Source organism: Azolla caroliniana, unplaced genomic scaffold (assembly GCF_043228905.1).
Source record: "Azolla caroliniana isolate FFs.n. ecotype wild unplaced genomic scaffold, voAzoCaro1.0.p SCAF_12, whole genome shotgun sequence".
NCBI lineage: Eukaryota > Viridiplantae > Streptophyta > Polypodiopsida > Salviniales > Salviniaceae > Azolla > Azolla caroliniana.
Window position 1 is genome coordinate 1,206,517 of NW_028230447.1, and position 10,332 is coordinate 1,216,848.

At 42.4% G+C, this 10,332-nt stretch overlaps 1 protein-coding gene across 1 annotated transcript; it reads right to left on the bottom strand.

Annotated features, from left to right (window-relative positions):
- Window positions 1-7,450: 7,450 nt before the first annotated feature.
- APG1 (S-adenosyl-L-methionine-dependent methyltransferases superfamily protein) lies at window positions 7,451-10,332 on the bottom strand. The gene is made up of 3 exons (XM_087328559.1): window positions 9,587-10,332; window positions 8,193-8,499; window positions 7,451-7,910 (listed from the first exon to the last, which is right to left on the bottom strand). Exons 1-3 carry the CDS (start codon window positions 10,285-10,287, stop codon window positions 7,755-7,757), a joined length of 1,164 nt encoding a protein of 387 aa, XP_087184685.1. The 5' UTR covers window positions 10,288-10,332; the 3' UTR covers window positions 7,451-7,754.

The following is a 10,332-nucleotide window of genomic DNA, read 5'->3' on the forward strand; positions in this document are numbered from 1 at the left end:
TCGCCGAAAACTTGCACCTCGGTCCAGGAAATGCATTTTCCTTGGATATGGATCAGACGGCGAAATGGGATACCGACTCTGGGACCCCGAACGCAGACAAATCGTTCGAAGTTCGGACGTTGTGTTCAACGAGTCGGCTATGAATCCATCAGTCAAAACACCGATCGAAGTCCGAAGGGTAACATTTTCCGATGTGCCGACCCTTCAAGAAGGCCCCGCTCTTAACACACGGTCAGCTTCACGGGTAGCTGAACCTTCCACTACCGACTCGGACAACTCTGACTCGGCACAGCAGAATAATTCGCTTTCGGACCATCCGACCTCGATACCCGATACGACCAGTCCAATCATACCTCGACGATCCGAGAGACTGTCGCAACCTCCGGAGAGGTATTCTCCTGGAATTTTCTTCACCGACGCCGGCGAACCGACGTCTTACGAAGAAGCATCGACATCTGTCGATTCAGCCACCTGGCATCTGGCGATGGAGTCGGAAATGCACTCCATTCGGGCAAACAAGACTTGGGATCTGGTCGAATTACCTAAGAATCGACGTGCTCTTCCTTGCAAGTGGGTTTATCGACTAAAAGAGACGTCTAATTCGACCACCCCAAAGTACAAGGCCAGATTAGTTGCGAAGGGCTTCCGACAAGAATATGGCGTCGACTTCGACGAGATTTTTTCACCAGTGGTGAAAATGACAACCCTTCGTTTTCTACTCGGCGTAGTGGCAGCCGACAACTTGGAGCTGATTCAGCTAGATGTCAAAACAGCCTTCCTCCATGGTGATCTTGAAGAGGAAATTTATATGGAGCAGCCAAAAGGCTTCGTGGCAACTGGCCAAGAACATCTAGTCTGCCGACTCAGGAAGAGTCTATACGGCCTCAAACAGGCACCACGACAATGGTACAAGAAGTTCGACGACTTCATCCAATCGATCGGCTTCTCAAAAAGCGATGAGGACCATTGTCTTTTTACCAACACAGCTCAAGATGGATCACCCATCTTCCTCATCATTTACGTGGACGACATGCTAATTTCTGGACGCCACGCGGGCGAACTTGCCGATCTCATTCGGCAATTGCAGTTGAAGTTTGCCATGAAGGACCTCGGTCCGGCACGACACATACTTGGCATGAAGATTAGTCGGCATCGCGATAAACGACATCTTTTTTTGTCTCAGACCGACTATATCGGACGTGTCTTGGAACGCTTCAACATGCAATCAGCCAAATCTGCTTCAACCCCGCTCCCCATGAATCTTCGGCTCTCTCAGCGAGACTGCCCGACATCCGGTCCGGAGGGGGAAGATATGAAGTCGGTACCGTATGCACCGGCAGTCGGCTCCCTTATGTACCTGATGGTCGCGACACGGCCTGATATTTCTCATGCCGTAGGAGTCGTTAGCAGATTTATGCACAATCCTGGCCGATCGCATTGGAACGCAGTCAAGCATGTGTTCAAATATCTGGCTGGCACAAAAGACCACGACATTCTTTTCGGTCCGAACTCAACCTCGGGCGTAGTCGGTTACACCGACTCGGACTTCGCCGGCTGTATAGACAGTCGGAAATCAACAACTGGATACTGCTTCAAATTCGGCAATGGAGCAATTTCGTGGAAGTCGAAACTTCAGGAGTGCACAGCGACCTCAACGACCGAAGCAGAATATGTAGCTGCGTCCGACGCTGCAAAAGAAGCTTTGTGGCTCGGCCGGCTGGCGCACACGTTTCGACAAGTCGACCATGACTCGGCCCCAGTTGTCTATAGCGACAGTCAAGGTGCTGTTGCCTTGTCGAAAAATCCGGTTCACCACAACGCCTCCAAACATATCGACGTTCGATATCACTTCGTTCGGGACTGCATCATTTCAGGGAAAATCGGTCTAGAGAAAATATCCACAACCGACAATGTCGCAGATGGAATGACCAAGTGTCTTTCGGCAGACCGCTTTCGGTCCCTTCGGCATCAGATGGGCGTAACGACAAACCAGTCCGGTTAGAGCCGGACACAGCGCAGGATGGTTTCAGACAACCGACATCAGTTCCTTAATGATCGGCTTCAACTCTTCCGACCCGACCAGTCCGGCCTTCTGCCTTCGGATCCTGCCGACTCGAACAAAACTGATATGTCCGAGAACCTAGGTTTATACCTGTAATCTTAGATAACCCATGTATACGCCCATTACGGGGGAGTGTCGAATACAAGTGTATAATGGACGTATTCACACTATCCCTTTGTATAGCTCAAGTTTGGGCCATTTGTGTAATTAGCATAAATGGTAGTTGCCCTAAGTTTGTCACTATATAAAGTGACCTAGTAACCTTTTTGTAAGGTTGGTTGTATTATTGTTTCTATTGAATAGAAAGAGTCTTTTGTGCCTCCTCTCTCTCTCTCTCTCTCTCTCTGTGCACGATCTTGGAAACTGCCATACGCAGGTACTCAACCCCAATCGAATGCTACTTGATCTTCCGCATTGACGGCCTTGTCTTCAACACAGAGAACATTGTACCCGGGCAAATAATGCATCTACCTTTCCTATCCATGAGTCGAGGGTCCAAATACCATCTGTCCAGCCTAGACATCGTCCTCCCGTGCACACTTCCTCCTACTCTAGAGTAGCGAAGAGATTTTTCTTTTTGCATTTGAAAGTGAGGGGCATTCCAACAATCTATCACATTATATGCTAAACAAAACTTATCCCATGCATTCTTCTCTACCCCCTGTACCGTTCCATTTGCATTGCCTCTTCTATCTTCTGGATGCTCCACCATATTAAAGTCTCCTCCAATGATCCACAACTCAGCATCTGGTTTCTTGGCCACTAGTTGCAACCAGAATTCTTGTCTTTCAACAGCTGAATTTGGGGCATAAATGTTCAGTATGCCCAAGTGCCCACAACTATGTTTTATCCGTATGTAGACAACACGACCCTCTATTAAACTACCCCTGCCTGTACGGTCAGCAGTAAACTTAGCTTTCATAGCTATAAGTACTCCCCCCTGAATCTGCTTATCTCCCGTAGCTGCTGACCATGTATTGGTCCAGTTTCCGGGGCAAATGCTTCCTATTTTATCGATCTTGTCCCCATCTAGATGGTGCTCCTGCACCAAGATAATATCAGGCAACACTGCCTCAGTGCATCGCTGAATTTCAGCAGCCAACACATTCTTTTTCATCTGGAATTGGGTGCCACCAATTCCTTGTATATTCCAAGTTAGCAAACTGAGATTCATATAAGCTGCACCTTCTGAGGCCCAGCCAATGCATTTTCCGCTTCCAATATGGTAGCTAATATCCGATCTTGGAGATTTTCCTCTTCCAACTGTGTCAACATTTCAGGGACGTATACCATGAACTCCGTTATCAGATTAGGAAGCTTCCTAAATTTCACATTTATGAAGCATATGCCTTGTTCATTCGCCTTGCCCGAACTCCAAATCAAGGCATCTTTCCATTGTCTTTTCATTTTCATCCCTATTGCGGTACCATATGATGCGTCTACATAAACATCCATTTGTTGTTCCAAACACCCGAGGGCTTCTTCTCTACTATGTGGCTCCTTAGTTCCCAAGGCCAAAATATAGGACAGACCCGCAACCCCTCCATCACTACATTTGCCATATATATTGACTCTACATATGTTGTCCTTCTTCATTTCACTTCCACATAGTTCCTTGAACCACTTTTAACCCGTCAGATTCACTTTGATCTGTTGTCCAGTATTCGAGAGGGGGCCCGCCTTGTATTGAAGATTCCAGTTCACTCTTGGCCATTTACGCATCCCTTTATTTTTTTCCATCCCCTTCATCTCCTCTTTTTTAGCACGCATGTGCCTTTTCATTTTTGCTATCCCCTTAATATCTAGGGTTGTCACCAATGACTTAGACTGCTCTTTCAATGGGCTTACGACCTTTCCTATGTTTAATTCTCCTACCTCGCCTATACTTTCATGAAGCATCTGGCCAATAACATCCCCTACCAAGTTGTCCTCATGGTGTAGTTTCGTCATATCATTAATTACTTCCACATAATTACTCTCATGAGTTGCCTTCGTTCTTTCTTCCCTTTCATTAGATTTGTATTCATTGTCCTCTAAGGTTAAGAGCGCATACTTATTTCTAAGTGGGAGCCATTCTTGTCCGACCATGACTTTTTGTTTGCCTTTATAGGTGTTATGTTTCCATCCATCTTCATTCTTACTCAATGCATGGTTCATTCGTTGATTTTTCTGTTGCATCAGACTTGTTTTACATTTCTGTCCTTGCTTCCCATTTCCATGATGCATGTTCTCCTTTCCTCTAGGGCATTCTCGGGCCATGTGCCCCATCTGTCTACATGCAAAGCATTGCCCTGGGAGTCCCACATACTCAACAGTTTGTACATGGTCAGCCATTTGTTTACTGCTCAACAACATTGATTGCGGTAAGGTCTGTACATCCGAAACAATTAGTTTGATCCTCGATGTTTCACTTATTCTCTCCGCAAGAGTCTTTTCCAGGCATTGACCTCCCATACTTTTGCCAATGGCCGGGAGAAAGGATTCCCATTGCTTAGGTAAACCAGGAAAAAATGCCGTTACCACTGTAGGATTGCCTATATAAGCATCAACTTTACACATGTCAAAGTCTGCATCCCAATTGAATACATAGGCCCTTGCATTGTGCCAAATCAGTGGGCTGCTCTCAACAATTTTGCATACATTCGTTTCCGGCATCACTATAACATGGTAGAAGCCCTTTCCCATAAATGCAATGTCCTTCAATCTACCAAGGTCTTCTTGTAGACAACTTTGCAGCCAATCACGCAATATTGCTCTATTGGGTCGACTACCCACCACTTTTACCACAAAGGATTCCCGTTTAAGACGTGTTAATTCACTCTCCATTAGGCATTCTTCCTCCGGGGAGAGAACAAAGGCTCCCATTGCATGCATTGAGGAACCATTTTGATTGTCCACCCCTTGTGTTTCCTGTTCGGTTTCAGCATCAATGCGATTAAATAGATGTTCGTGACATACTTGTGTCCCATTGATGTCCAGAAGGTTTGGGGCTAATGTTTGTGCAGGCTCTGAAGCAGCCAAGTCGTTTTTCGAAGATCCTTCTGTTGCCATCGCTCCTCACGGCTGAGTCGTAGGTCGATGTCTTTGACAATATCGTTTGATCCTCCTCTGCTGTCGACGCCTATGTTACTCTGCTATCCCATCGCCGCCTGACGAAACTAATATTTTCATTGAGCTTAGTTTAGTTGGAGCTAGTCAATACCCTATGGTGCCTATCTTAAGTGTGCTTGATCCTTGATATTGTAATGTACGTTGTATTATTTTGTTAAAGGTGTTTTATCATCGAGATTTTAGATAATATTTTCCATTATTTACACGGATGGAATTGTGTCTATTACTTACCCAGAAACTCATGTTATGATAATCGGGATCATTGATTGCATATTTTGTTGGTCATCTAAATCACTTGATGTAAGTTTTGAAACAAATAAAACTTAGAGGCTTCAAATTGGTTCTCTAAGAACTTGAGGCCTCCCATTATATAAGGCACTAATTGTCTTACCAATAATTCTATCATAGGTTTTAACAAGATGCAATTAAAGGCTGTTTTTTCTTGTTTTGTTGTACAAGAAGCGAATATGGCTTTTCCTTCAAATAAAGAAAGAAAGAAAGAAATATATATATATAGAGAGAGAGAAAGAGGTGAGGAAGTTGGGTTTTGAACCCAAAACGGAGTGCTTGTAGTACTAACAACTTACCACTAGGGTAAGGTAATTACGATAAAAGAGAGAGAGCGAGAGCGAGAACGCAATTTAATCGTTTGTTTCATTTGGGGGTCAAAGAGGTGGGAGATATAGTTGAGGCTCCATCTCAAAGAATTTTGGAGTTTGTTGAAGCACAACAATTATTACGCATTCCGCTTAATTATGGGTTTATTTGGCAACAACTACAAAATATTCCATTGATGCAAGGTCCCTTACCTCTACAAACAGGAGAACAACCGTGGATTGATTGGTGTTTAAAGGGTCAAACATCGTTGTTACAAGTGACTACAAATCTTTTGTATCATTGCTTTGTTGAGTCTCTTGGATGGTTATCATCTAAGGCTGAAGAAGAATGGAGATTACACAAATCTGATCAAGGGTGGTGGCAAATCTTACAACTTAGTTGCCATTCTAAATTGCCACTTGAAGCAAAGGTCTTCATTCGTAGAGTTTTGATTGGAGGATTGCCTTTGGGATTAGCTCTAAAGCGTCGTGGATTAGCAACGGGTAATTGCTTTTTTTGCACTGTTCAAATGGAAGATAGTACTCATTGATTTACACAATGCCCGATTGCTTCTCAGATTTGGAGTTACATTTCTCAAATTTGGCAAGTTTTATCATGGTGTTATTTGACACCTAGACAGTGGGCATTTATTTGCACAATTTACACAGGTGGACCCAAAGTCAGAGATGGAGATTGTTTTTCTATTTTTGAGATATTGGGGATTGCGTCATAATTAGAACATGCGCAACACTTTTGTATTCGATGGTAGACATGGAGTGAAAGCATATCTACGAAAGTTGAAGGGAGTACTAATGTGGCAATTTTCTTTATTGGAGTAAGTGCAAATCCTTTCCTCGGTGGAATGTTCGTCTTGCCTATTGACAATTCAACATGTTCCACTACCCACGTAGTGTAGTGTAGTTAGTGGGTGATCATACTTCATGGTCACACCCATTGTAAGTAGTGTTTTTTACACACATTTATTAATATAATTGTGTTTTCACCAAAAAAAAAGAAAGAGAGAGAGAGAGAGAGCAAAGTCTTTGTTAACATTCATAACTTCTGTTGTGTTTAAAAGTCTTGTAGATAAGTACAAATAAGAAGCATGGTCATTTCCTTTGTAGATCTAGATCTAGTGTGAATATCAACAATATTTGCATTAGTTGTGCTGACATTCTTTTCTCTTGCATCCATGTTCTATAGTAGTATGGCTTTTACCTAGTAGGGAACGATCCCATATGAATGTGGATTTTACCTAGAAGGGAACAAGGCCCTATGAATGCAAGGAGCGACATCCCATTACTTGGTTCCTTTTTTAAAGCCTGGAATTTTTTCTTACTAACCCCTCACTTTATGATGATCGTGGGTTCTTTTTTTAAAGCTGTACATTTCAAACACATGCATGTTTACCACTGTTAGGTCCATGTTATCCTTCTCAAAGTTCGCATTGTCTGCAAATTTCTGCTCGCCTTTTTTCCGTTACTTTTTTTCGCCTTTTTCTTTTTCTTTAGGTCTTGTACTTTTAAACATGTTATTTGTGCATTGTGGATGTACCCACTCCCAAGCAAAATAAAATCCGAGCTCGTCTCTTCCCAAAGACATTGGCAAAAACAAAGACTAAATAAAACATATCTTCTCTTTCTCCATTGCTGCCTCATTGTTTTCTGCTTCACGTTCTCGGAGCCCAACATGCATTGTTTTCTCTCATCAATTAATGTACATATCCCTTTGTGTAATACAATTCAAGACCAGTCAATGGGGGACGGACTATACATAGCTCATCCATATATTTGGATACATTGCCAATCTTTATTACTTCACTACACATAAAAAAGCTTGTGTGCAAAAAGTTAAGCAAATTTGCAGATTTACAGAATGGAATTTTACTCGTAAAACTTTTGAATTTTCTAGCAAGGATCTCGCCCTCGTGATAGACAAGAGATTGGCGCTTCTTCTCAAAAGGACTCCTCAAATATGAACCCTTTCAGAGAGGTTGGCCCTTTGGTACAATTTGATCTTTGAGCCACATGTAGATGGGAACAAGAACATAATATGCAGAGGCAATCACACCCAACAAAAATCTGTAAAGGAACACAAAAGGGTTCACTTTTGCCCTCACATCTTCTGCCTTTGGTCCAAGCTGTGTAGAAAAACAAATGGTTGTGATTAGGTTCCCATCTTGATATAGTTCTATGTTCTTAGCTTTCCAAACACATAAGATACATGCATGAAATATAAGCACACTATATTAGCTTTTTAATGTGTGCTTGCAAATTAAAACATCATATAATAACCTGTTGACACTTGCATGGAATCTTATTAAGATGATAGATACTAGCATGTACATTCATATAATAAGAAAATCCTATCATGATGATGGGTACAATCAAATGGCATATGCGAGAAGAAGAAGGAGACTTACCCGTAGTGGGCTTTCCCCAGACTCTGGTTTCACACCAGTAACGGAGCATCCCATGATCAGACCATGTCTTCGAACGCCTCTATACCATGAGGGGCCGATTCGTTTTATTTTAACATCGGAAAAACCAGCTTTAGTGAACCATTCAATGTATTCCTCTTCAGTTGGAAAGAGCATCCACACATCTGCAAAGAACCTAGATAGCCAAAATGTAGGATGAACTGGACCTATGAGACATGCCTTTCCTCCTTTCTTTAGCACTCTATATGCCTCGGTAATGCCTCTTTGAGGGTCGGGCCAATACTCAATGCTGCAATACAAACAACATGCTGGAAACGTTCAAAGGAGATAATTACAATATGAACTAGGCCAAAATATATCCGAATTACAGTGAATAGAACATTCAGGGTTGGAATGCTTCTTACAAAAATAGTCAGCACATTTCTTTACAACTATTCCATGAGACAAATCTCCTCTCATAGCCTATGAGAAAATCTCACTTCACTTTATTTCTCGCAGCATGGATTTAGACAATTGGAAATATTTATAAAGAAAGAAAAATCCAACAGATAAATAAAGAGATTGTCTACTTAAATCATATAGATTTATGGTGTTTCCTGACATTACGAATTAATTCATGTATGAGAAAGAAATTGGTCAATTAACAAATAAATTCCTATAAGTAAGTGGCATTTTGCTATTTTATGTATGAAAAGGAAACTTAATTGATCAGAGAATACAAAACCCGAAAAAATGGATAATAGTGATATTTCCAGTGCATTCATTGTAGTTTGGTTCATTAACTAACAACACCTATCTGGTTGCTAATGCATAGAGGTTTTAGGGTACAAAATTATGCTAGATCTATATAATTATCAATGCATACAGATTATACTGAAGTTTGCGATATCACCAGTTGCATTGGTGTTCTAGGAAACATCAAATATCAAAATAATCATCAAGTATAAATATCATACCGCACTATATGGGATCAACCTATGCAATAGTGTTCTCGAAAACATCAAACGTCGACACACAGATCAAAGCATTCAAGGAAACAGAAAATACCTATATAGTACTCAATGCGTACAGATTCTACTATACAATAATCAAATATAGGAGACTTGTGCAACGGTGACCTATAAAACATCAATCATCCAAACACTAATTGAGGGAAACCGATCATACAGCACAAAATGATCCTAGCATTTGTGAAGATGTCTCATGAAAGCATTTAATTCACGCATTAAGTATGCAATGCATACAGATTCTACTCTATAAACTGATGTCTCATGAAAGATATCCAAAAAATCATAAATATCTGTATATTCAGCAAATCACCAACAATTATACTTACTCCAAAACGATGTTCAATAATAGTATTCTAGAGGACTTACCTTCCAGCAGAAACGTATCGATCCACAGAATCAGTCGGAAAAGGAAGATCTTCAGCATCACCTTCAACAATGGAGCACTCCTTAAGATCTTCTTTCTCCCTGGCTTTAGCTAGCTGATGAGGAGACTGATCAAGGATTGTAACATTTTTGGCATGCACAGTCTTTACAATCCCTTGAGTACAGAAACCAGTTCCTCCTCCAACATCAACAACAGTGAGATTTGGATCATTTAGGTCCGCAGGTTCTAATGCATCCTCACGCATGTCCACAGTCCAGTGACCAGGATTGATGACGTGATCGTATACAATAGACAGGAAACGGTAGAACCAGAACGCTTCTTGCTTGTGCTGGATAAAACGTGGTTGCGATGCAGGTCTGGCGCTGGAAGAAGACGAGGCATTTACCACGAAACGGCCTCCAGTCCGCTCCACGGAGGTGTTTCCTGAGCCGAATTGGGGCGGGTCGGAGCTTATCTGAGGGAATCGCATCGAGACGTGGGGGAACCTGCAGAAGACGGGAGAGATGCTGTGAGAAGCAGGGGGCGAGAGGGAAGGGAATCGTCTCTGCTGAAGGAGAGGCTTAACGGAGCTGCGCCTGGTGGCGTACCGTAAGGAAGAAGAAGAAGAAGGGAGATGCAGGGAAAGGAGTCCTGAAGCGATGGGAGGGGAATGCAGGGAAGCATCAGCAGAGGAAGAAGCCATGGCGGCGAGCTTCAGGAAGAAGCTGCAGAAAGAGAAAGAGAAGAT